This window comes from Chaetodon auriga, chromosome 18, assembly GCF_051107435.1.
Source record: "Chaetodon auriga isolate fChaAug3 chromosome 18, fChaAug3.hap1, whole genome shotgun sequence".
NCBI lineage: Eukaryota > Metazoa > Chordata > Actinopteri > Chaetodontiformes > Chaetodontidae > Chaetodon > Chaetodon auriga.
The window spans coordinates 6,298,526-6,326,298 of record NC_135091.1 but is presented as its reverse complement, the minus strand read 5'-3'; the positions used below and the strand labels follow the sequence as shown (position 1 = coordinate 6,326,298).

The 27,773-nt window shown below is 41.2% G+C and overlaps 3 protein-coding genes across 4 annotated transcripts; all 3 read left to right on the top strand.

Annotated features, from left to right (window-relative positions):
- Positions 1-7,987: 7,987 nt before the first annotated feature.
- Positions 7,988-12,476, top strand: cnr1 (cannabinoid receptor 1). The gene is made up of 2 exons (XM_076756538.1): positions 7,988-8,510; positions 9,381-12,476. The coding sequence occupies exon 2, from the start codon at positions 9,426-9,428 to the stop codon at positions 10,833-10,835; it is 1,410 nt and encodes a 469-aa protein (XP_076612653.1). The 5' UTR covers positions 7,988-8,510; positions 9,381-9,425; the 3' UTR covers positions 10,836-12,476.
- A 1,605-nt stretch (positions 12,477-14,081) lies between these two features.
- Positions 14,082-18,245, top strand: akirin2 (akirin 2). Its single transcript, XM_076757028.1, has 5 exons — positions 14,082-14,594; positions 15,237-15,371; positions 16,213-16,362; positions 16,449-16,520; positions 17,588-18,245. The coding sequence occupies exons 1-5, from the start codon at positions 14,423-14,425 to the stop codon at positions 17,596-17,598; spliced, it is 540 nt and encodes a 179-aa protein (XP_076613143.1). The 5' UTR covers positions 14,082-14,422; the 3' UTR covers positions 17,599-18,245.
- A 966-nt stretch (positions 18,246-19,211) lies between these two features.
- Positions 19,212-27,642, top strand: rars2 (arginyl-tRNA synthetase 2, mitochondrial). Of its 2 annotated transcripts, none has more exons than XM_076756520.1 (20): positions 19,212-19,362; positions 19,480-19,553; positions 19,638-19,740; positions 20,535-20,624; positions 20,705-20,805; positions 20,902-20,957; positions 21,345-21,428; positions 21,510-21,586; positions 21,731-21,889; positions 22,009-22,115; positions 22,469-22,564; positions 22,900-22,960; positions 23,504-23,580; positions 24,088-24,212; positions 24,660-24,727; positions 24,844-24,953; positions 25,577-25,672; positions 25,785-25,859; positions 26,009-26,072; positions 27,510-27,642. In XM_076756520.1, the coding sequence occupies exons 1-20, from the start codon at positions 19,327-19,329 to the stop codon at positions 27,594-27,596; spliced, it is 1,746 nt and encodes a 581-aa protein (XP_076612635.1). In that variant the 5' UTR covers positions 19,212-19,326; the 3' UTR covers positions 27,597-27,642. The 2 variants fall into 2 exon arrangements, with proteins under 2 accessions (XP_076612635.1, XP_076612636.1); XM_076756521.1 differs by having other exon boundaries at positions 19,230-19,362; positions 20,541-20,624.
- Positions 27,643-27,773: the final 131 nt, after the last annotated feature.

The following is a 27,773-nucleotide window of genomic DNA, read 5'->3' as shown; positions in this document are numbered from 1 at the left end:
AGTTACCTCGGGAGGTAGAGCTCCAGATATTTGGTCATTTTTCACTCAGGCGCCTTGTTGTTTTGTCCACCATTACAAGTTTGTCGTGACCAAACTGTGAGCTCAGGGGAGCTTTGTCATCACCTGCGAATGCACAACTCAGAGTTTACACTGAGTAAGACTGAAGGTAACGTGTCTCTATTAGATCAGATATCATAAATGTTATTGTTTTTTAACACAACGTAGACCCCAAGCTGTCTCACTGTCTTTTGAAGAATAAACATGAATCAATATCAGAGGCCTCCTGGCATTAAATCTGTGTATCACCGATTACTAATTAATTTTGTCCTCTTTCCAAAAAGCAGCACTTAAATGTGATACTTCTCATTCACATGCAGCCATTATTGTGAGTAGTGAGATTTAATGAGTTGTAGCCTGAGGCATTCCCATTCCAGATGGGATAAGTAGTCCTCCAGTGTGTCCTGGCTCTGCCCCGAGGTCTCCTCCCAGTCAGTCTTACCCGGAGCACCTCCAAACAGGAGGAGCCGAGGGGCATCCTCACCAGCTGCCCTGCTCCTATCTGCTCTGACACAAAGCCTGCGTGACAGGCAGTCAGTCTCACCGCGTTTCCGAAACTCTCTGAAGAATGAGACCGCAGGATGGCCGCGGCCCCCGTCACCTGGATGGGACGGGCCTCTTTGTTCTGGGAGGATTGTGAACTGTGACTCAGAGGTGGTGATCCTCATTTGAACTGTGCCAAGCTGAAATGTCATCTGCTTCAGTGCACATTGACGATTACAGCCCAAAGTGGCCGTGAGGACAAAATACCTGCAGACAGCAAAGACGCCACCGCCATGTTGTTTAACCTTCTCACCCACTCGTAACGACCTGTTAATGATGGGATATCAGGAATGTCTCATATAACAAATAAATCCTGCACGTTGTAATTATTACCAGTCATGTGTGATCATAACAAACAGTTTTCACGGTGGGAGCTTTCAGCACATAAACTTCGCTCATTTGTCATGAAACATGTTCAAATTTCCATTTTTTTGTCCTTTAAGGACTTTTTCATCCAAGGTGAAGATCCTGTGCTTGAAAGCTCCAGAACAGCTACTAAATGGACCCTGAGGTGAGACTGTTTCAACCAGGGGCTTTTCCAAGGTTAGTGAGATTGTTTTGTCAAACAATTTACAAATATACTATATGTTGTCATGCACATGTGCTACACTTGTCATCTTGGACTGTATTACTTAGTGTTGGGCTCCTGTTGTATTACACCTGTGTTAAACTGTTGGTTTGCTTCTACTTTAAAAGGACAAAACATTTAGGGAAATATGCTTATTTGTATCTTTGCTGAGAGTTAGATGTCTGTACAGTAAATATGAAGCTACAGCCAGAAGCTCTTTAGCTTAGCTTAACATAAAGACTAGAAACTGGGGGAAACAGCCAGCCTGACTCTGTCCTAAAGTACAAAAAGATCGACATATTAGCACCTCTCAGGCTGACTGTTAAATACTGTATATATCGTGTTTGTTTAATCCACTAAAAAATGTAAAAAGAAGTTTCAGGAAGTCACTGCTCCAAACCAAGAAATAGTCAGATGCCCAGTCAAACCACAACCAGTCATTTTTGCTCTGTCGTGTAAAACAGTTCCTTTTTGAATTTTAATGTTAATTGGCAGCTAAGAACTGAATGTGATTCTGACAAGTCAGCTCACAAGATAAATACCTATCCTCACACTTGCATTGAAATCAGTTCTGTAACATACAGTGCTCTCTCAGTCCAGTTTGATTACACTTATGCGTCTCTCATCAGGATTATGAGATGCAGGCTGTGAGCAGTCGCTGGAGGCCCGCATGTGATGAAGTGAAGTCGATATGAACCTTTTTAGCGACTACTGATTTTCAGCTTAGAGTGCAGAGTGTTCACCCACATTGCTTGTTCTGACTTATAATTCATAAAATGTGTATGAGGACGCTTCCAAAGGCGGTATCATCAGTCCACATACAGCAGCAGAGAGCTGCTCATCCATGTGAGACGTCCCAAATGTATGGAATGCGTACATAAGTTTAAGAGGAAGGGGAGATAAACAAACGCTGATTTGCCTTTTTTTCCTGCTTGCAGTGCATTTTGTGTCCTATTTCGCTCACTTCCAACATCCACCTTGACAAATGAAACAACGTACAGTTTATACACAGACTTATACAAATTGAACACATGCACATACACTTGTACATGTACACACACGTTGCTTCATACAACAACAAAAATACACAACAGACAGGTTGACAATGTACAGTATTTGCTGGTATATCTCCTGTCGTGTACTGTATTTTTTATGGTGATTAATGTTGCTGTTGACCACGTTAGACAAAGGCAGTGGTGTACCTACCATGTGGCGCACCAGCACAAATGTGAGTCTCTGTCAATGCAATTTAAGTCAGCTTTACTGTCATTATACCTGCATTCAGCACAACCTATTGTTCTATACTATATGCTATGTTACTGAATAGTAACATTGCATTACCAGATGTTTCTTTAAAATCTACCTCTGGCATTTTATCGTTTCTACATATACCAATAGAAATGTGCAGTGATACAAGAGTCTCTATTAATCAAAAAATGCTTTGACAACCTTTAAAGTCTTCATCTGAGTCATGAAATGGTCTTCTGTTACCTGCACTGTCAATCGTTCTGCTATGTTCTGTCTGTTTGTTGCTTCTTTGTCTGTTTGATTAGTTCATGAAAACGGGTCCTCAAATACAAACAATCTAATCAATCAAAGCATAAACAAACCCAGTATTTGGCTGACAGTTTTTCAATACAGGGTGTCCTTCTGAAATTACAGAGGCTTTCAAGGGGTTAGGGCTAACAATGGAAACATCCATCTACCAGTAATTTGATACCGAGTCCTCTCCAGCCACAATAAATGCAGATGAGTCTCATGGAGTGATGACCCATAACTACTGTGCTGAAACTAATCAAAGACATTCATCACACTTGCTGATGATTATTCAGTGTTTAGCATAATTAAGCAAAAGTTAAATGTGGTCGTTGTAGAAGTGGAGTAAACCGTAATTTGTCATTAACTGATGCTGCAGCTGCAGCTCTGCAACATTAACACAGACTTCATAGCTGGATTGTGCCTATTAATGGAGGCACCAGACGACCGCTCATTCGTCTCTATCGTTTTCTCAGCATTTCACACAGAATCATGAGCAAGTACCAGATGTGAAAAATGAGCTCTAAGTTAGCTGAACTGCTTACTGGCAAAAAAGGCAAAAGCATCTGCTTACAGTGCATGTGGCCTATTTTCAGATGGAGTTCACTACATGTGCATGGTTCGTGTGATAACCTTAATCATTTAAAAAGCCCATTTAAAAGCATGAGCAACTGTACTCTCATGTTTTGCAAGAAATGCAACAATTTTAAGATTCAGATCAGGGGAATGCCGTTGGGAAACAAAGTGTAGATGAAGGCAGGAATCAAAGACAGATTTTGTGTATTGGGAGGGTTGAATCTTGCGCAACTGGAATTGGTTGTAAATACTTCTACTTGTTTCGCCTCTCATCCAAGGGGCTTCTCCAGTTTTAAGGTATTTAACCTCTGTGGGGTCTCCTGGCTCAAGGTCATTGATACCTCCTGGTTTGTTAGTGCTCCTGGCTTCATCCAGCCTTACTTGGCATCTCATATTAATGAGGTTGTTACTGGTGCATCAGGCTATCTGGAAAATTCTGGCTTGGATTCTGTCAGCTAGACCGTCTTCCTGATAAAGAATTGAATGTGAAACAACCTGCAGGAAAGGCGCCGGACATGCGGCTGGTGCAAAATGCATTATGAGCCCTGAGTGAACTCCTATCTGCCTCTCATCCAGCATCACTGTAATATGAACCATGTGAGCAAGGAGGCACTTAGCACTTCATGGGTTTAACCTGTTACGATCCTGAATTGGTTTCCACTTGCAATTCGTAAATCCTTCACTAAGTTGATGTGCAAAATCCTCGTTATGTAGTTTCTGAAAAAGCAATCGAATGTGACAATCGACACAGCAGCAAGCTTTAACAAAACTTCAAACTCCAAAAATAATAGATACTAAACATTAAACATTCACTAAAACATTATTATTAACTTTTTGCAATTTCAAGTAGGCCTATGCTTTGGCTTAAAGTTTAAATTTAAAGTCTTCCTAGTTAGCATCACAATTAAACAGCGTTTTGAGCAAGTGTTACATCAGACATGGTGACCACGTACTACCCCTTTAACTCATTATTTAACTCAGTGTCTAATCATATAGCAAGCTAACGTTAATTCTGTTAGTTAGCTAGGCAGCCATTATACCTGGAAATAGGTGTAAATATTTACTGACAGTTGAACTCTATAAGGACTATAGCAAGCTAACATTAATTTGGTCAGTTAACTTCTGCTCAGTTAGCTATACAATAGTCAAATCTAGCAGTTACTAGGTATTTAGTAAAAATAATAATAATAATAGCTATAGCAAGCTAATTGTAATTCTGTCAGCTAGCTAGCTCAGTTAGCTATGCAATAGTTACAGCTGGCCGTTACGAGCTATTTAGTAACATCCATAAGATGTATAGCACACTAACGTTAATTCTGTCAGTTAGCTAGTTCGGCTAGCTATGCAGCAGTTACACCTTGAAGTTACTATGTGTAAATATTTACAAACTACTAACTTCGATGTAAGAAGTAGGCTAGTTTGTGTGGTGCAACACATCTCTTTTACAATAATGTTGCTGACGTGTTCAGAAATTAATTTAATTTCATTATGTAGATGATTTTCTATTTATGCATATCAATATTAATATGCTCAAACGGCAATTAACTGTTTGCCGAACAGAGCTAAACTGAGGAATGTGACATTTAACACTGAAAAGCAATCAGTGAGTGAAATTACAACTGGATCACATAAGACTCCCCCGCTAACCCCCAGGCTCTTTTCTTTGATCCATGGACTCAAAGTGAGTCACCGGAGGACAAAATGTTATGTACCACAACTGAAACGCAGATGGCCATGAGCTTTGCTTGAGCCATCACTCATGCTCACTCACAGGTTAGCATGCCAACCAAGTCAGAGAAAACTGTCACAGTACACCAGTCAGTTTGGCAAACCACCCTGCTGCCTAAAGTCTAACTGGTCCATGTGGTGGATATTACAAAGTCTCAGTAGCTGGGATCAGAATAACACGCAGATGAAATTCTAATTGTGTTCAACACTTCTACTGCAACATTTAATATTTTCTATATCAGGTTTTTGTGTTTAGCATAACAATGATGCTTCATTCTACACCACGCCTGGAGCTATTTTATGGTAGGCTGGATGTAAATTATATCTATTTTAAGTTTGCATTTAAAGCAGACGTAAAAGATAATCAATTACTTTGCAAACGGGTGACAGGAGGATTATAGGTATCCAAGCTTCAGAGACATTGGCATTCACTGAGACATATTTAGCTGCTGGTTGTCAATCAAATGGATGTGAATACTCAGTTGTGCATTCTAAAGAAATTACATGCTACAAGAAAAATCTGCATATGTCAGCATGCTGCCAAATAACACCAAGCTCACAGTGAGTGAAGACCACCATTAAAAAAAAATTTAGTCATAGTAACAACCGCTGCTGCTGATGTACCTCCCATTTCTCAGTAGCATTTAGGGAAGGCGATGTTAGTCATTTCGTTGGTTGTTCAGTCCACCAATTTAGTCTTGACTGAAATATCTCAGCAACGACAGGATGGGCTGCCATGAAATTTTGCAGACATTTGTAGTGCCCCACATGGTGATCCCCTGACTTCATCCTCAGCAGGTCAAAATGTTCACGTATCCAGCGCAATATCTCAACATCTACTTTAAGAATTGACACCAGATTTCATACATTCATGCCTTCCTTGGGATGAATTGTTAATCTTTGGTGATCCCCTGATGTTTTGTCTAGGACCATCATCAGGTCAACATTTCAGTTTGTCACTTTGATTAAAACTAATTACTTTCCCTTGTGGTTAGTCCTAATCAGATGATTTTAGCATGTTAATAACACACTAAACTAGGATGGTGAACATACCTGCTCCACTCGCTGTGAGCATGTTAGCATGCTGATGTTAGCATTGAGTTCAGAGCACAGAGCTGCTCCCATGGCTGCATCCTCCATCAATAATGTCATGTGGAGGAATTACTTGTATATTTTTCAGTAATCTAATCCTTCAGTGACAAACAACACATTTTGGTGTTGCTCCCTCTATAATTGTTTTCCCTACAATGCACAGAGAAATCCATCATAGAAGAGGCAGAGATATGAATTTCTTCATGAAAGATAGCCTCAACAGACATAGCGGCAGTCATACATCCACAGTTGTTTGGCTTAGACGATACTTTTCCTATCGAGCTAATTGCACGAAACTACTTTGTGACCTTCTCCGCAGATACTCCCAGAAATGTAGGAAACAAAACTCTGATGTCGTCATGAAATACTGAAGGTACAAACAATGAAAAGGTGAACTACGATGCATGATCAAAACATTACTCCGAGAATGCACCAAAACATCAGAGAGGGATGCTCTATGAGTGTGAAAGTGCATCTGAGGGTGGTTGTTTTCCTCCAAGGGTTTAAGACGCAAACTGGATAGTAGAAGATCATTACGCCAAACTGTGCAATCCGAGAAAGAGGAAGTGAACTGGCGTTTCTCTCCTCACAGTTCTTTGATGTTTTCTAGAACAAGGCATTTATCTGCCAGTTACTGTCCCCGGGCTAATCAGTTATCAGTGAGGAAGAGGGCTTTTATTTTGGGCTGCTCTCAGGTTTCAATCAGTGTGTGGAGCTCAGTTTTGATCTGCATGTAGTCCAGTTGATCATGACTGTAAACACTGTGCTCCTTCTCGGTTTGCCAAAGATGGATGAGAATCAGCCTGGAGAAGATTTACAAGTGACTCACCTGCTTACGCTGTCATAAAAGAGACGTAAATACACAGACAAATGAGCCTAAAACTACATCTAGGCTGTGTTCTTTAGACACGTCTGTTGCTTTTTGACCATTAATGCCTTCTCATTTTGCCCGGTAACATTTTGTTCATTTCAGACAGAGACAGCAGCCATGGCTGAGCAATATTAATAAGTACACCTGTGATGATGACAGAGCCTCATTTCAGTCCTGACACGGCACAAGGGTTTCATGTTCTGTGGCTGCAGAATGGCACATTAAAGCATCTATTCTGATTTTAACCACGACAGCACAGCCATTCAACTCCTGCCTCCTTGGCTTAGACCACTGATTCTGCCATTGTGTAAGACAGTGTGAAGAAGAGGGGGGGAAAAAAGCGTCACTAAGATCTTTGCATGGATATGACCAAGTGAATAAATGGAAATTAGATCATTTATAATCAGTGAATTTAATCTGTTTTATTACAGCCAAGCAAAGGCCAGATTTGTTATTGTGATGCATAGCAGGATGTGACTTGTTAATTTGGTGGTGTGTAATCTGATTCAATGTGCTGATAACTGGTTTATCCTGAGGAAAACCCCTCTGAGTTTTATGTTAAGAGTAGCCTATAGATGAGGCATCGGGCTCCTAAAATGCACTTTTGTTTGCATTCTCATCCAAACACAAACATCGACTTGCACTTAAATACTCCAAACCATGAATGGTGCATAGTAAAAACTCTTGTAAACGCTGGGAAATACATCTGAGGATGACTGGTTTGCTTTCTGTTCTCTGAGAATCTCAATTTTGCTTAATTATTCACACAATAATCAAGCATGCACTGACTGTAAATGAAGTCTGCAGCCTCTATCTGCCTTTGCATGCGTGGAAAACAAAGAAGAGCCTGCTCAAAACCATTAGAAAGTTGCCTATGCATATGGAGATTTACTAAGAGAAATGCAAGTTTTTGTTCGTCCAAAATGTTGAAATTGTGTTCACAATGACCTCATGAATAAGGATGATAAGAACGGTTAGTCTAAGCTGTTATTAATCTCTCTTTTTGTGTGCTTTGTGCTGTGTTGATGCTGGTTCTTTGTCCAGCACATCGTCTGCTCAGAGGAGCTTTGGGAATTCGAGCCAGATCCTTTCATAAGCCTCCACCGCCACTGTCGTCTCCCTTGTTCCTGTGCAGTGCACTTGACAGCCTCATGGGTTGGGCAGATAAAGCTATATGGAGACACGTGACGGGGCTTGTAGGAGCGACGCTTCATAAGTGTGAAGACTCGGAGAAAAACGAGTGGAGAGCCGCTGGCGCCAGTAGCAGCAGCAGCAGCAGCAGCAGCAACCTGTGTCCATAACGCAGGAGCGCACTCCAAGAGCGACAAGATCACTTCTACAGACATTTCCAAAACTTCTGTTACAGCAGAATTTGAAAAAGAAACAACAAATTATGATTCTAATTGTGGTTTCATTCTAACACATGAAGGCTGGCTGTCTCCCCTTTTATGTAAGATCTGTGCTGGTTGGATGATGCGCTTCTGACTTGGATTAACGCGCGATAAAGGGCGATTCTGCGCACTTGGAAAATTATGTAAGGTAAAGAAGCACTTTTCTTCTTCCAAATGTTTGTTTGCGGCTTTTAATATTGTTTTCCCGCTTGTGTTAGTACTTTAAATGCATTGCGTTGTGTATGTTGCATGAAAGTATCAGTCTTCCTTTTTTCATTGTGCCGATTTCTGATTGCATTGCGCTTTTTACACCAGATTAACGATAAATCTACGATCCTGCAGATGATTAGACTTTATAAATAACCAAATATTAAAATAACTTTCCAAGTGTTGCGTATTTCTAAATTATGTAATTGCAATTATCCCGCTGTTACATCCCTCTTTACTGTTACAGTAGATCAGACTACCGAAATTTGAGCGTGCGTATATTGTAGGCCTATATTATTTTACACAATATACAATATTGCAATTAGCTGTTTTTATTTATTTATTTATTTTATTGCAGTAGCGTTCCATTCTATACAGAATGCATTGAATTGCATTGTTTTGTCTGCTTCTGCACTTGATAGAAAAAAAGAGGCGTTTTCATTGTCAGCCTCATGTTTCTTGTTTTTATGTTTTCTGTTCTTGGAAAGTCAGTGCTCAGTGATGAATAATTTCACATGTGTTGATAGGCACTGGGTGCATGATGCAGTATTTATAAGTACACCAGCTCTCAGAGGCCAAATCTCTATAAACTCTACCGTCAAAAACTGTCAAAAAAACAAACAAACAAAAAAAAACATCTAAATATTTGCCAGGACAAATGTTTGCATAATGGGGATAATGTGTTATCTCATGTTCAAGGCATTTTTATTTCAAAGGTGTAGACTCAGACATTGCACTGCTGCTCTAAAATGCATGGGATTCTTTTTCAGGGTTTTCAAACATGTCTGAAATGTTTGTCATCAATTTGTAGGTTGTCCATGCGTCTTAGACTGCCGTATTACCCTCAGACACAGCCATGAAATCTGTGCTGGACGGTGTGGCGGACACCACCTTCCGGACTATTACATCTGGTTTGCAGTATTTGGGTTCCAACGACGCTAACTATGATGACCCCCTCAATGATGTAGACTTCAAGACGGGTTTCTCTCTGCAGAAGCCCTTATCTGCTTTCCGCAGCAACTCCTTCCCAGACAAGGTTCCTGTGGACGAGGAGCTCATCCTCAAAGGCATCCCCTTCTACCCCACCAATGCCACAGACTTGTTTGGCAACAGAAGCACATTCAGAGATGAGACTGACAATATACAATGTGGAGAGAACTTTATGGACATGGAGTGTTTCATGATCCTGACCCCCAGCCAGCAGCTGGCTGTGGCTGTGTTGTCTCTGACTCTGGGTACCTTCACGGTGCTGGAGAACCTGGTGGTGCTCTGCGTCATCTTGCAGTCCCGCACCCTCCGCTGCCGGCCGTCCTACCACTTCATCGGCAGTCTGGCTGTGGCTGACCTGCTGGGAAGTGTCATATTTGTCTACAGCTTTCTGGACTTCCATGTCTTCCACAGGAAGGACAGCCCCAACGTTTTTCTCTTCAAGCTGGGTGGAGTCACGGCATCGTTCACTGCGTCTGTGGGGAGCCTTTTCCTCACCGCTATTGACCGCTACATCTCCATACACCGGCCTCTTGCCTACAGGCGCATCGTCACACGGACCAAGGCTGTCATTGCCTTTTGTATGATGTGGACCATCTCTATCGTCATCGCAGTGCTACCTCTGCTGGGCTGGAACTGTAAACGTCTCAATTCTGTTTGCTCAGACATATTCCCTCTGATTGATGAGAACTACCTGTTGTTCTGGATCGGTGTAACCACCGTGCTGGTTCTTTTCATTATCTACGCCTACATATACATCCTGTGGAAAGCCCACCACCACGCTGTGCGAATGCTGAGCCGCACCTCCCAGAAGAGCCTGGTTGTTTACTCAGCAGAAGGGACTAAAGTGCAGACCACACGCCCTGAGCAGGCACGCATGGACATCCGTCTGGCCAAGACCCTGGTGCTTATCCTGGTGGTGCTGGTCATCTGCTGGGGCCCACTGCTCGCCATCATGGTCTATGACCTCTTCTGGAGGATGGACGATGACATCAAGACAGTATTTGCATTCTGCAGCATGCTCTGCCTGCTCAACTCCACTGTCAACCCAATCATCTACGCCTTGAGGAGCAAGGACCTGCGGCACGCCTTCCTCAGCTCCTGCCATGCCTGCAGGGGTAGTGCCCAGCAGTTGGACAATAGCCTCGAGTCAGACTGCCAGAACAGAAATGCCAACATTTCTGCCAACAGGGCTGCGGAGAGTTGCGTGAAAACCACTGTGAAAATAGCCAAAGTAACAATGTCCGTGTCAACCGAAACTTCTGCAGAGGCTGTGTAATTGGCCGTCATGGGGGAAACTGTAAATGTCATCCACCCCAAACAATGCCATTCAACGCAGTAAAGCAGAAGTTAGATATTCCACAGAAAAAAAATAAATCCTCTCCTGAAAGTATTGACTTACATGCTCACATAGACGCTTTTGTGGTTACATTATTTTATGTTAGTGTGTGAGTACATGGTGTGCCAAAGTGCCAAACGGTATTGCAAGTTCATAGAAAGGACTCACAGTTTGAAAGGCTTATCAAAGACTATCATAAGTCTGCTGTTTACCATAGACTTCATGATATCCAATTAGTGAAGGCATATTATATTTTTGTACTGTGAATTCAGGTTTTGAAAACAATATATCTTCATTTATGGGATAAGGGGCTACTGACATTTTTAATTCGAGATGTTTTACTGTGTCACTTAGTCTTTAACATGTATCTTGGACCATTAAATATAAGAAAACGCCTTGACTTTCTGCAGGCTTCATGTACATGTTGCTTATGAACATTTCTATGAGGAAGTGATTAAAAAAACGTTCAAATGATTGTTTAATGCCAAAATTGCCATTAAATATGTCATTTTTGTATTTCATCCGACAACACTCACTGAGTGGCATATGTATGAAGAGATTTTGAGAAATGAGAGGTGATTCATGCTCGAGACAAAAAAAAAAAAAAAAAGCATACTTATCACCGTCACACATAAACTCTAATGAGATGGAAATAAATGGATTCACAGCTTTTGAGTATGTCACATCTGAAATGGCATTTTCTGTGGCGGAGTGACGATCGTCCCTGTTCTCCATTTCTTTACTCGCTAGCTGTTAGACCTTTAGAGCGTGTCTTTGTTCTAATGTATACCTAATAACTGTACAGTGCTTTCTCGCAAAATAAAGTGTTCAAATCAACTCGTTCAGTTCTACAGCCAACACAGCAACAGCAAGCTTCTGGCAAAAGCTTGAACTCATCACAACTGAATTTGGATGCAGCGTGCTGGTCACTACTGCAACAAACTGAAGTGGCTTCTGCCGATTGCTGCTTTCATCAAATGTATGGTTTTACTGGACTCAGCCTTGTATATGTGTGATACCTTGTGACTTGGTGATATATCTTCAACCCCAAGCCTTTTGATCATTGCAGTGACTTGTTTTAGTGCTACAATACTGTTGCAGCGGGGCACCATTTTGGAAAATAAAAGCAACCCATGCACAGGCCTAGTGAAGTACTTTTGGCGTAATCCTAAATAAAAATATGTCTGCTGTTAATTTTACTTATCTAAACAAAGAAACAAGGGTCTTTTCATTAGCTGGTAACTTGAATGGAAGTCTGTGTGTATGCATCGTGTGGAGAATCGACAACTGACCTTGCAAAAGAATCTGAGAAGATGTGATGTAGTACTTTTAATCTAGAAATCTCAGCACAATTGTTCTGTAGACATTTATCTTGGTGTAAAGTTATACAGACAGCTGTTTTATCAGTATGCTTTGCTGCCTCTTGTATTATTGAGTATTGAAGATCAAAATGTCAACTGTCAAGTGGCTTCTGTACAGTGGTGGCATCATGAGGACTCTACGACTGAAAAGTCACTATCGGTCAAGTGTTTTTAGTATTGCTGTTTTCAAACTTTTGAATAAAGTCACAGCTGGTTGTCATTTCGCCTGCAGTCATTTCATTGATTATTTGATGATGGGAAACCGGAGGTCACAGCACATTTTTTTTTGATTCATCCAACGATCACTGATTCAAGAGGAACAGCAACTGAGAGAGGAAGCCGAGGCAACCTGGAGCCATCAGTGATGTTTTAGTGCCCCCTTGTGGAAGATCTCACTGTCAATAGAGGCCGTGCTTTTGAGGGAAGAGGACATTTCTACACACTGATTTGAGCTTCGTTACTATTACTCTGGTTGCTTCCTGTAACCCTGAAAGCAACAAATTGCAAGAAAATGGCCACTGCAGCATCATCCGACAGCAACATCTGCTCTGTTCTTTTCATCTCCTGGCTTAGAGGCATGGGAAAATGCAGCATCTGTTCACACAGATGTCAAAGGGATTTTCTTGATTCTTCTGCCAAATACTCCAATCTACTAGAGGCAGGTTCATCCTACTGTGTGAGAAAGGCTGCATTTAGGGTTGAATACAGCACGTAAATAAATAAACATAGGCTGGGACCGGAGCCAATACAGTTAGTCAACGAACATTTTCACCATTTTCTTACATTTTTAATACCAAGTGAATAATTTAGAAGACAACTGGCAGAATAATCGATAATGAAAATGATCTTTCAGCTAGTTGAGACCATAATGCAGGAGTTTTCTGTTGCTTATGGCACTTATACCTCAAATATAATATTGTTCACATTGTCTTTTTTCTTGCTCAATTTTGGAGGATAATGCCACAAAAATGGAGTCGAATGTAATATTGTCTCTTTTTTTTTGGCCGGAGAACAAGTGTTGAAATAACAGTGACTCACACTTCCTCTTCCGTTTTCTGCCCAGTTCAATGTGTGTGTGTGTGTGTGTGTGTGTGTGTGTGTGTGTGTGTGTGTGTGTGTGTGTGTGTGTGTGTACAGGGGTGAGGAAGTGGTAGTGATGGAAGACAAATCTAATTGTTTGTGTGTGTGTAAAGGGTGGGAGGTTGTCTCAAATAAAAAAAACTGCAAGGTAGACAGGGAGTTTTACAGCCGCAGTAAACTTTGGAAAGTCCAAGTACGTGTCTATTGAGCAGTTTCTTTTTGATCAATACTAAATCATCATACTTCATACTTAATTATACGCCGATCACCACACAGCAGAAATATTTCAATTGTGAAAAACTTTAATTTCCTGCTTAAAATCTGAACATGATCCACAGACAACTAATTTTATTAGATAAACTATTTTTAGATATTTGATGCTTTAATTGTCTAAAGATAGGACAGGAAATAAGGTCAGAGATGAAATAAAAGTTGATAGAAGTTTTTAACTTCTGAGCACAAAATTAAAAAATATATACTATCTTACGGACTTGAGCGGCTCCGTAAAAGTGCCTTTTCACTGTTTTAATGTAAACGTTTTCAGTGAAACTGAAACTTCGTCGTGGTTTGGGGGCACTTGTTTATGGATGCATAAAAAACAAATTTGAAAAAAGCACAGTTTCAAGGTTTTCGGGAAATGTAGTGTTCAAGATAATAAATTAAAGGGCATGACTGGGATGAAAACTACAAGTACCAGCATCAGACGGTTTTCCTGCGCATGCTCATAACCGATCAAATAGAGCGGAATAAAAGGCAAAATAGTGTGAGCCGTTGTAGTTGGCAGTCGGAAGTAGTGCCGCAAAATCTGCTACCATCTGATTTTATACCAATTTTACCCTCCATTACTATATCCAGACTATTTCAAGATATACTCGGTGATTTAAACTCCATGAGATTTATCAGCAGAAGGCAGCGAAAAACGAAAAGAGTGCGTATTTGTCTGAAGCCCGTAACCGCTACTGCCATTTGACCTAGCTAACGTGAGCTAGCATTAGTAGCACAGACCTGGGCCCAGGTCACTGACTCTCCTGGATAACCGGGGATTTTAGGTTTTCGACTTTAGATCTTTAGACACTTTTTAGCGTGATGGCTTGTGGGGCTACCCTGAAAAGGACACTGGACTTTGATCCGTTAATGAACTCGGCTTCGCCTAAAAGAAGGAGGTGCGCCCCGGTCATGTCTCCAGTCTCTTCGCCACAGAAATATTTGCGTATGGAGCCTTCACCGTTCGGCCAGGTGTCGTCCAGACTCACGACAGGTAGGAATCTAAATCAGAATTTTATATTTAAATGTACTCTCTAATTCAGTATGGTAAAACCAGTCCTACTTGTAAACCAGATTACGTTTATGCCATCAGCATCTCCCCAAAGGTATACCGGTGCCCGTCTTGTGGATTAAACAAAACTCCGTACGCAGTTTGCCAGATTTAATCATTGTTGTTGTTGTTAACGTTTCCCGTCGGTTAACGCACATTATAGACAATACGTGTGCGTTCTTATTACCCATTTGTGAATTCGGCATACACTGTGTAGCAGATTTTATGAAATAATGCGTTTTTTTTATTATTGTTTTTTATTTATTTGTTTTTTTAAGTGTTAGTTTACAGTTGTTTGGGGAAGTAAGCTGTGTGAATAACAGGAAACATTTGTCTGAGCTTTGTCTGACTGTTGTGTATTTAATAGACAGATGTTTTGCTACTTGCAGTAAAGTTATAGGAGTTTTAGAGAGATTTAAACTGTCTCTTTAAGTGTCTGAAGTTAGGATGTACCAGGATGCATCAGCAAGGCCACATGAAATTATTCAGCTGGTCAAAGCTGCCGTGTCTTTGTTTCTTTAAATGCAGCATCTCTGTAGTAAGCTGTCACTTACATGAGCAAATGTCTTTTTTTTTCTGTTTCAGAGCAAATTCTACACAACATCAAACAGGAGTACAAGCGACTGCAGAAACGACGACACCTGGACAGTGCTTTCCAGCAGGCCGAGGGCTGCTGTCCTCTAGACCTGCAGAACATTCACAGTGGATCAGCGCTAACAGGTAACCTCCAGTGACACATCTAAATGAGATTATTTGATAGTTTTCATAAATCCATTAACGTCCTACTTGAGCTCAGAATGACAAGTTTATTGTGTGATGTTCAGACTGAACGGCCATTTTTGTCAGCACTTCACAATTCATCGTGACATTGCCCTCTAATTGACCGTTTTCTCTTGGAGCGTAATTTGATTCTGCGTGTTATTAAACTCCCAACGAGGCAAAAGTGGTAGCGATGGAAAGCCATCCTTATCCTTTCGCTTTCTTATATTGTGATTTTTGTTTCACTCAGCACACTCTGTGAACTAGTAAAGGAATGTGCAGCAGACCAATGAGCATGGCTCGATAGTTTCCTGGTTGCCAGTGAGTTTGAGAAATTGACAGCTCATTCTTGGCCTTTTGTTGCCATCAGTGACAACCATTTTCTAACAACAAAAATACAGGTGGCAAACAGCAAAATGTGCAATTTCTTTGTAATTCTTAACGTGTTAGTGATATTTAAGTGTTGCTGTCACAGTCAGAACTATAACCAAACACCACACATGCGTTGGTGCGTTAACTCACATGCTCTTTGTTTAGTTTAGTGTGGGCTGAAAAGTTTGACTAACATGAAAACATCACAAGCAAATGTGCAAATTGATTCAACTGAGAAAGAACCCGACAAACCTGGACAGAAAACAAGAAAAGAAAGTTGTCAAGTCTTGAGGAATGAATTATTCCAGCATCTTTGAGCTGGACAGAAAATGGTTCTGCAGATCATGTGCACCATACAAGTTGCAGTATTGTTGTTGTGTTCAGTGTCGTCTGTCTTGTAGTAACTGTGTGATATTAATTCTCCTAACAGGTATGTCCTCAGGTGCCTCATCTCCCACCAGGAAAGAGCAGCCTTTATTCTCCCTCAGACAGGTTGGGATGATTTGTGAAAGACTACTGAAAGAGCGAGAGGACAAAATCCGTGAGGAGTATGACGAGATACTGACGACAAAGCTTGCAGGTATGTTTTTTTTTTTAATGCTATAGAAAACAGTTTGTATGGAGTACTCCATAATGAGTGCCAGTAAATGTTTATTTTTCCAACAGAACAATATGATGCATTCGTCAAGTTCACGCATGACCAGCTGATGCGAAGGTTCGGAGAGCAGCCTGCTAGCTGTGAGTACATTTATTATTGCTTCACACTTGTAGCTAATTAATGGTCTGTGCCAAACTTGCCTGTGGGGGTTGGTCCCGTTGTGAGTGAATTGTAAAATGTGAATAGAACCATATCTTCATTGTATCTCCTGATTTAAAAGCCTGAGACATCATTTGCTTATTAACTACAGACATTTAAGAATGGAAAAGAGTTTAAAGTACAAGTTGTGAACCCAAATAAAATTCCAATTTTTATAAAAACTGGATATTTGTTAAGAAACATTTTTGCTCATTGATAAGTGTTTCTGTTTTAGATAGCACACTGTTTTTGCTGTTTAATGTGTGGCTAAGTTTCTGAAATCACAGTATTAGAGTTCAGGGGAATGTAATACTGCAAAGAAGGAGACTTGACTCTGTAACATGACACCCTTTTTTCTGCTTTATCCTGTAAGAAATGCAGCGTTGTTAATGTCCCCAGTATTTGTCATAATACCCCACAATCAGCTTATGCTAGCGTATTCAGTTCAAGTTAAGCTGCTGAGTCGGGTCAGCATTAATGAAAACTTTATTCTAGGCTCAGCAGTTCTCTAAGTGTTTAGAGTCAGTTAGAAAAGCAGTATTTGTCCTCCCGCTGTCCCAATGCTCCAAATTTTACGAAAGATTTAACCCACGACTGTAAATCAGCTAAAACTGATACAGTTTGACTGAAACTCTCATTTGAACCATGCTCATAAATCAAGGACACACTATAAGCTGTGGTGATAAGTAATAATATTGTAGAACAGCCTTCTAAAATTCATTTATTCAACCTTGATGTAGACAGAGCTGTCCAATGAGAGCAGCTTCTTGCACGGGCGCCTCGTGTACACGAGGACGATGTCCAAGAATAAAGGACAAAAATCCAACGTTTTCACAAACAAAGTTAGATATACACTGTTTCTGCAGAAGGTGCTTTATGCTGAAGTGCTGGTCTGTCCTGACCGACGGTTGGCTAATCCACACTCCTTCAACAGTCACAGTGCAGAGCCCATCATCTCCTGATATGACCCCTGTCAGTATTAAGATGTCGTCCGGTTTGTCCTCCGCAGATGTTTCCTGAGTGTCAGCGTGTGATATCCAGGAATACCATTTGCTGCAAACTACTCCAGGGACTCAGTGGGTCTAGTGGGACTTTTCTCCTAGCTGTGCCATATCGCCTCTATGTGGACTCACTGCCTCAGGCATCAGTTAGTGGCATCCACGTTTGCTGTGTCTGCCAGAGTCAGGAGGGCTTCCTGCTGCCGACCTGTTCAAGGACTCTCCAACTCGACCAGTGGCCTCCTAACTGCCGTGTCAATATTTATTTGGCTTTGTTCTGATGCCTTCGTTAAAAGGCCGAGTGCCGCCTCGCACTCGGCCTTTTTGATTTTATTTTTGTCAAATGTAGTTTTTTTTTTTCACAGAGAAGGATGTCAGTTGTGCATCTTCTCTACGTGTACATTTTGAAAAAGGGATTGAACATTGACGAGTGGACAAACCGAGGCCGCCTTCAGCCTGGATCCCAGGCACGGGCGCCTTGGCTGGTTTTTTGCATTGTTTTAAACTGTACTGGCAGTTACTGCTATTGCATTTGTATACACTGTATTTTTTTTATTTTTTTTGCTTGACTTTTGTTCATTGTATCGAAATTTCATGATCTTATTTGCTGTAGGTATAAAGGGGCTTTGATTCAAGAAAAGCGAACGAATAAATCGTTTACACAACGTCTGCTCGGGTTGGCGGTAGTTTTTTAAATTACCATGACGAGTTTGAGTCTCTGCAGTTCATGACATCTTTTGAAGGGATCACAAATCAGTGTTTGTTCTGTAGAGATTTGCTCCAGGCTGCAAGTGAGCATCGCCAAAACAGCTCAAAGTGAGTCAATAGTAGGAGAATCAAGAATTTACTCAGAAAAACTCACATTTAAAGGAAGCAGAAGGTGTAACACCAACAACAGGTGGGCTTTTAGAAACCAGGGAGTCCGCTGATGTAGAACAAGAGTGGAGTCACTCAACAGGCAGGTTTACTGTTGTTTTTGCTCTACTTGAAAAACAACCATCATGACCTTCTGTCTCAAGAGCTAAACCTAAGAATCGTGGGTTTTAAAAAAAAATCTGTGGGCTTCAAAACCTAGAATACAGTAATATACATGTGATGCAAAATAATGAAAATAATTCAATTTTCTGTTATATTACTATATACTGTATTTGCTGTTGCCCATTAGATTAAAAACACATGTAACACATAAAAAGAAAATATGCATAAACTTGATTCAAGGGAAAGACATTTAACAAAAACAAGTCTCAGAAGGTCGTTTGTTTGTGTAATATTATGAATCGGAACTGATTCATTTCTTTTGCACCAATCAGAATTTAGCATGGTACAATTTGGAAACCTCATCGTTAGATCGAACACCACCCAGCTGTCCTGATTGTGCGGTTTTCCCGAGTTTAAGCTGTTAAACTCTTCATAAATAATAACTATGGTTGTTTTTTTCCAACTTAAACATTGCTGGTTATTTTTTTAATCATGCATTTTTCATGTTACAGGAAAACATTGAAGGTTTTCGTATGATCAAGTGACCGGTAGGCGATACTGACAGTCGGGAGCCACGGTGATAAAATCGAACACCCCTTTTCTCCTTGTGACGTTGAGAGCGAAGGGAGCATGTGATTGGACGAGCTGAGAGGAAGTAGCGTGACTAAGGAGGAAGTGTGGTCGCCGTGTCAATGTGAACTGGTCACACGACATTTGTTTGTAGCTAATTTTGCTGCAAGTTTTACTCTTTCTGTTTGCACGCTTCACAAACATGGCGTGTTTCTTCAGGAGGAGAATTGCAGAGAAGGTAATGAAAGCGGGACGTTTTGAAAGATAACACTGCATGCTAATGCTAACTTAGCAGCGTACGTTACCTCAGACCCCAGTCTAACACAGGTGTGTGTGTGTTTGCTCTGATGTGCAGCTGGGTCGGACCCTGCAGCAGTCCGAGGAAGCCTTCATACCAGCTCTGTCAGCCGTCCCAGTCTTTAAGAAACAGTTAAGTGTGTTTTCCATCCCTCCTCTCTGAGTCCACACGTGCGTGTCCTCATGTTAAAGCGCCCTGAACCCTGTGCTCCTCAGGCAGGCTGCTGACTTCAGGCTGTCAGTCAGCACATTACGGATCAGTGGGATTCTACCGTCCAGTGGTGACATCCAGCTGCAGACTGAGGACTTGGCCACTCGGGTGAGATTCATCTCAGAGGACGCATGAATGAAGGCTTACCACAGATACGTTGACAAATTTGTTTTGTTATCGTTTGTTGTAATCTCACAGACTCCATATTCAGATCATTTACTTCAGTAAAAGTACTAATACCACACTGTAAAACTACCCTGTTACAATTAAAAGTCAGGAAAATGTTCTTGAAGTATTAAAAGTAAACGTGCTCAATGCATAAAGTGTCCCCTGTGACTGATATACTATTTTATACCATTACGTATTTATTTCTCATGCATTTGTGTAAAAGCAGGATTTAACTGTTGTAGTGGGTTGAGGTGGAGCTCAAGACTACAACTAATGAGTATTTTCATTATGGATTAAGCTGCTGATTAATTTCTGCCGTAATTGATTCATTGATTTGTTTGTTAAAATTCTGAAAATAGTGAGAAAAGTCCTCACAATTACCCAGAATCCAACCAACGATCCAAACCATCCAACTTATTAAAACTACAATCAGAACGTCATATTTCTTAAACTCTTTACGTTTTTACGTGTAAAAACCTTAATTCTTAAAGTAACTAGTAACAAGAGCTCTCAGATAAATGTAGTGAAGTAAAAAGTGCAATATTTCCCTCTGAGATGTAGTCGAGCAGAAGTGCAAAGTGTCATGAAAGAAAATACTAAGTACAGGTACCTCAGATTTGAGTTGAGAGTTGAGTTGAGTAAATGTACTTGGTTACTTTCCACTGCTGATTTATTGAGGAGATACACGAAGCAGCGTCGTGTCGTTTCCATGAAATCTACTTTGTGTTTTCCAGTTGAAGCAGGACGCCGACGCCGTGGTGGAAGACATATCAGCCGGATGTGCAGTGATCAACTTTAGACTCAATCGCACGCTTCTCGCTCAGGTTTGTCGCTTTTCTTCTCCGCCGCGGTGACATTAACCGTCTCGACTGTGATCGCAATCTGTTCTCCTGCATCTGTTTAGAAAACGCTGGAGCCGTTTGGAAAGGGCGAGGACGACAAATTCGGGTTAAATAGTGAACTTTTCAAAACTCTCAAGAGAGGAACGACACTAGTTGAGTACAGGTACGTTTGACAAGTGCTTGTGTCTCCTCTTCATCACCACATGCATCCTCTTCCTCCTGTAGATGAGACAGAATTAATGTGTTTTTACTGTTGCAGCTCTCCAAATATTGCCAAAAAATTCCACGCTGGACATTTGAGATCTACAATTATTGGTGAGTTTCTGAATTAATTCATTCTGTAATTTAAGCTAATTCTGCCAAAACGTTGGAATCCTGCATAAAACATGAATAAAAACAGAATGTAATCGTTCATCAGTGGCTGTACGAAGTGAAATATAACCAAACACATTCACTCATTTATTTAAAAACATTTTAAGGCGCCTGACTCGAGTGTTTTATGTACGGTTTATGCTACGATAATATCTCCACTTCACTGCATTTCTGAGGGAAATATTGTATTTTAAGATGCTCAAATAATCACATCTTGTTAGAGTTACAGTTGAAACTCATTTCAGGGAACCTTGTTAAAAATGCGTATTCATTTAATATGTTGGGTAAAGAAAAAGAATGATAATGAATTGATAAAATCTTCTTTTCCAGGTAACTTCATTGCTAACCTGAAGCAGTCCCTTGGAAACCGTGTCATTCGAATGAACTACCTGGGAGACTGGGGCATGCAGTTCGGTGAGTGAGTAACTGTTCAGAAGGTCTCACAAAGACCCAAATCTACTGAGTGTCCTTGACGACAGCAGCTGTGGGTTTCAGGCTTGCTGGGAGCTGGGTTTGGCCAGTTTGGCTGTCAGGAGAAACTGAAGCAGAATCCCTTACAGCATCTGTTCGAGGTGAGTTTGCATGTTTGGCTGAAGAGACAGAGAGCTCCACTGTCTGTCACTTATTTAGAAATAGAGGTTCATAGTTTCACCAAACGTTTGCTGACCTGCTGTCCCACGACCACACGACCGGCGTGTGTCGTTTTTGTCCTGCAGGTTTATGTTCAAGTGAACAAGGAAGCAGAGCACGATGAGGACGTGAAGCAGGCTGCCAGAGACTTCTTCAGACAGCTGGAGCAGCGTGAGAGCGAGGCTGTGTCCTTATGGCAGAAGTTCAGAGAGATCACAGTGGACGAGTATCAACAGGTTTACAAGGTACGAGCATCTGGACTGAATGACAGCGAGCTGATGTTCTGCTGGGAGAAAAGAAAATCTCAGTAGAAACAATAGAATCAACCGTTGAAATGGCCGATTGTCATTTTGCATCTTTTCAGCGGTTGGGGGTCCACTTTGATATCTACTCCGGGGAGTCTTTCCACCAGGATCAGGCCCAGGAGGTGGTGCAGCAGCTGCAGAGCCGAGGCCTGTTGAAAACCGTTGAGTACGTGGCGGCGTGTGCGACGGCCTTTAATCTGTAACCGGCATGACAGACAAGACAAGTAAACACGAGCGAGGAGGCCAGAAGGTCCCAGCTGGTTTATTTACCGATCAAGTGCTCAGACTGTGTGAACCTAACGAGTAACGTTAAGGTTTAGTTCGGTTCTGTCTCGTATAAAAGCAGTGTGAAGCGCTCAAAGGTGTTGGGTGTTTATATTGTTAAAATAGATTTTTAAACGCTCAAATTTTCAATATCGATATGATAAGAAGAACTTTTCCAGTGTTAGCGTACCCACTGAGTGCTCCTTCACTGCTGAGGTTGATGTGTTATTAAGTGGATGTAACTGGTATTGACAGGAACGGAGCCGGTGTGGTGGATCTGTCCCCGGCTGGAGACATGAGCAGCGTCTGCACTGTGCTCCGCAGCGACGGCACAAGCCTCTACATCACCAGGTGAGCGCCGCTGGAAACGGTCAGTTACATAAAAAACGGTTAAATCGGTTAAGTTAAAATGAAGAAACCTGCAGTACAAGTCGACGCAGCTGCAAACTGTGTCTTACTGCTGCTGTTTATATTCCTGCAGATGCAAATTATTTCAATAATATTTGTATTTAAAAAACATTTAAAATTGTATGTACTGTATAGTATGTGTGTGTGTAAAATGACAAATAAGCGACCTTGATTCTTTGAAAACGGAAATATTTAGATCTTTGAAACGACAGATCAAAGCTGTAATCAGATGAATAATTCATGATATAACAGCTTATTTTCTGCTTTCTGGATTTCAGAGATCTTGCTGCAGCGATGGACCGAACAGAAAAACACCACTTTGACGAGATGATCTATGTGGTAAGGACACGGCTGCACGCGCTGCCGTCCTTTAAAGACGTGACAGAGACATATTTATCTACATCCTGAGCTGCTGACGTGGAATTAGCTGAAACAGCTGATCGATCAATCGAGAAATAACAGCAGATTGACAGATGATGGAAACAGCTTCTTTAAGTGGTGCTTTTGATGCTTTGATTTCTTATCTGTTGAAGGATTCACACCGAGATGAGTTAGAGGAGGCATTTTTTTCATTTTTATTGCCACTTAAAATCCAGCGCAGTGAGAGGGCAGCAGATGGGCCGTCCGTGCTGACTCAGCAGTTTACCTCCTCACCTTTCATGAAACAAGCGCTTTCATCCACTTTGCCGACAGCAGAAACGAATACGCTCAACATTACGACTGACATCATGACGTCTGACACGAAAAGGCAAAGTGGATACCCACAGTCTGAAGCGGCTGCTGGTTTGCTGGACGATCAGAGTCTGGATCGTGTGTTTGTTCGTGTGTGTCGTGATGGATTCGCTTCACTGCTGCGTATTTATCAGTTTGTTTCTTTTCAAGACAGATAAAAGTCAAGTGAATCACTTCCACCAGCTGTTCCAGATCCTGCTCGCGATGGGACACACCTGGGCTGACAGGTAGAAACAGAACTACCCGAAAACAGCCACACACACACACACACACACACACACGGCTTTAATGAAGGGTCAGTGGTTGTATTGTAAAATATCTTTGACTGACTTTTCACACTCTGATGTTAATGCACGTCATCTGTAAGAGTTTTTTTCACTCACTGACTCATTTTGAAAGAGAAGTGAATCAAGTTGGATTTAACAAAGTGTAACCGAGGACATTTACTCTTAACTTACTAAAGTTTTCAGGTACTTTACTCAAGTATTGTACGTGTTGTAGGTGTTTTCTATTCATTTTATGCCACTTTATACCTCCAACTTCATGGCATGTCAGAAGGAAATACTGCATTTTATACTCCCCTACTCTTATCTGGCAGCTGTAGTTACCAGGTAGTGAAAAGATAAACATTTCAAAACATATAAAGAACTTATTAAATATGATCACTTGGTTCATATCAAAAACAGTCCACCAAGTCTCTCAAACATCAACGCGTGTTCCTCCTCCGCTCGCAGGTGTCATCACGTGCCCTTCGGCCTGGTGCGGGGCATGAAGACCCGGAGCGGTGAGGTGGTGTTTCTGGAGGACGTGCTGGACGAAGCTCGGGCCAGGATGCTGCACAACATGAGCCAGGCAAAAAGTAAAGCCCGTCACACATTCGGCACACATGACACCGAGATACTCAGGCAGTAGTCCTGTCCTGTACCTACTGCGTGTATTTAAAAAAAAGTACAGAGTAGAGTACACTTCAAGATTAGCATCTAGTACACACTGTATTCAGTTAGTATGTAAGATGGAATCGGGATGAACTTTGTCTTTAATTTTGGCAAACACAACAGCTGCAGCTCAGTATGGACGCTCCCAGATGTCTCAGTGTAATTTGAGATAATTTTTCTGTTAAATTTGGTAATCTGGCCTGAATATTGACTGACTGCTGCTGTCATAGTAAAGGCAGCAACATCACTTATATCAGTCTCTTCAAAAAAAAAAAAAAATGCTTGATGGTACAAAGAAAACTTCCCAGTGTGGGAACAATGAGCCTGTATTTGGGAAAAGAAGTGAGAGCTCTCTCTATCTGTGTCCACAGCAACAAAGGAAATGGAGAACCCGGAGGACACGGCAGAGAAAGTGGGCGTCAGTGCACTGATAGTCCAGGTGAGCTGCTTCTAAACTTTACCTCTGGTCAAATGTTCAACTCTCACCTGTTTCATTTGGTTTGTCTGCGCAGTGTGAAAAGAGAGGCTGAAAGTTTTTCATCGACCCTGTTTCAGGACTTCAAAGGTCCCCTGCTGTCAGACTATACGTTTGACTGGGACAGGATGCTGCAGGCTCGCGGAGACACGGGAGTCTTCCTCCAGTACACGCACGCTCGCCTCCGCAGGTTTGGAAGCATCAGCTGCCTTCTGTCCTTAGTTTTTAAACATCATGAAGTAATCACAACCACTGCTGTCAATTCATTCTCAAACAAAGCAAAATGTACTTAAATATCAAAAGTAATATGACTAATGACCTCTTTAGAGTCTTATATTACTGTGGTAACACTTTATATTATGGAACACATATTCGCCATTAGCCTGCTGCTTGTTAGCATTCATATTAGTAGCATACATGCTCATCATTTGTCATTGGAAAGCACTTATTAATGGTGAATATGTGGAGTTTAATACAGTCCAGATTCCAAAAAACGCTTTTTAAAACATCTGTAGTCTCCATGTTTTTATTTTAAACACACCAGCTGTTGTGAGGAGCTCGCTCTCCTCCAATGATGTTTTAGTGTTTGTTTGCAATATAAAACACACAGTAATAGATCAGATAGATAATAGATAACAGGTCAGATGATCCACTGTCCATTTACAGCCACTCTTAGGATTTAGTGTGTGTTGAGGATACAGAAAGCATTAAAACAAGATGTTAATCTTTAAAGATGCATCCACGTTTGTCCTGTTTGATGTAGATACGAGCTGCCTGCTCATTCCCGCCTTTACTGTGATGTTCTTACTGCAGTTTGATGTGGAGGAATGAAGGAGTCGAAGCAGCTACGTTTGATCCGTCCCTCCTGCTCGACCAGGCGAGCGTGGTCATCCTGCAGCACCTCCTTCGGTAGGCAAACTACTTTTAACTCCTGAGACAATGAACTAAGATGCCACAATTGATCAGTTTTCAGTTTCTGCTCCACATTTAACACCTTCCTCTGTCTGATCTTTGTTTGTAGCTATGATGAGGTGTTGTACCAGTCGGCACAGGATCTGCAACCCAAACACCTCGTGAATTATTTACTGAAGCTGAGGTAAGGAACAGGATGTTTGTCCTGTGGGGCTCCTGCACAGTGTTTGCCTGGTTTATCACAGTCAGTGGGACCATAAAGGTATGTGTCAGATATGAGAATCAAACTTTGGACTTGGGGGTATTAATTTATTCTCATCCAATCTCCTCCAGCCACATGAGCGCCTCAGCACACAGAGAGCTGCCGGTGAAAGGAAGCCCTCAGGATGTTGCACAGGTACAGAGAAAATCGTTTGTGTACATTTCTGCGGTTTCTCCTTCAAAAGCACCATCATGCAACACTGTACAACCCTGAGTCCAGAAAACGTCTGGATGCTGTGTTAAACGTAAAACAAACAAATTCTGTTTACCGACAGCGGTTTCACAAAGTGTTCCTGAGCCCACGTACTAATATACTTAATCCCATCATGTGTTCAAAGTGGTGAACCTCGCCTGAGCCAAACTACTGTTTTCAGTTGAGTATACGTCAAAAAGGATTAGTAGATGATCACGTTGTGTTTTACACAGCGTCCCAGCTTTTTGGAATCGGGGTTGTAAAGTAAATCCTTAACACGCTGACGACATTGAAGTAATGACCATAAATCTCCAAAATGTTTCCTCTCTCACCCTCTGCAGTGAATCATATGACATACTTAGACATTATTTTGTGGCACAAATGGAGCTTTCTGTGGTAAAGTAAGATACAGGACATGCAGTAAACTATGAAAGTAACTTTTTTTATTTTCTGCAGATTTGAGGAAAATATTTTTCGGACCAAAATTGCAGAACTGTGATTATTATTGTTTAGTTTAACTGTCGTTCTGTGTTGGTGGTCTGTGTAGTATTAAAGCAAGACATTTTAACTGCAGCACAGGAACAGGAGAGTCATCGAGCAAGCCAGTTGACTCAGTCATGTTTGTTCCACTGCGATATCTATCTAAAATTTGCTAACATTAGCCACCATAAGCTAGTGAGTTAAACTGAAAAATTATCCACTCAATTGCTTAAGAATTCAACTTTTCAGTCAGAAAATGGTTGTTAGTCCTTCTTTCAAAAGTTAGTCTTGCTTTAAATATACAGGAAAACACAGTATCTTTGTATCAGGCATAAGAACAAATTTATTTCTAATACTGTTATTAAAATTACTAGTGTTGCAATTAGAAAACGACACTATTTCAGATTGTTTTCAGTATAAAATGATCATTCAGTCTGTTTGTCATAGTACAGAAAAATCAGCCTCTTAAAGGTCCAGTGTGTCAGATTTAAGGGGATCTACTGGCAGAAATGAATATAATAATTAAAAGTATGTAATCATTAGTGTATAATCACCTGAAAATAAAAAAGCATTGTCTTTTCTTTACCTTAGAATGAGCTCTCATATCTACAGAGACAGACAAACTGAACACTGCCTCCAGAGAGCGCCTTTTGGGTTTTTTGGGGTTTAAACTTGGTTGCAGTCTGCAACGTCGCTGCTAGATGCCGCTAAATGCTGCACGCTGGACCTTTAATGCAGAGAAAAAGTGACCACGGATAATAAAAACTCGCCTCTAGCTTCAGCTGACACCACTTATCAGCCTGCTCTTGAACTGATAACGACAAATGAAAATGCTCTTCAATGTAAAAATTAAATATGCGTATTAAAAACAACGTAATCTCTTTTGCTAAATGTCAACAGGCAAGGTTACGACTATTCAGCGCCGCCTGCTCAGTCCTGGCCAATGGGATGAGGATCCTGGGCATCACGCCGGTTGATAGAATGTGAAACTCGCCAACGTTTGTCGTTACTTTATCGGTTATTTCACTGCTGTAGTTATATTTTACTGTAAATAAAAAGCCTTATGTTTTCAAAATAAAAGCATGTCCATTGATTGCTTTTCCTTCTATTGTCTCAGGGATTTTTCCCACAGATTGTGATCAGGAGTTAATCAAAGCAAGTTAA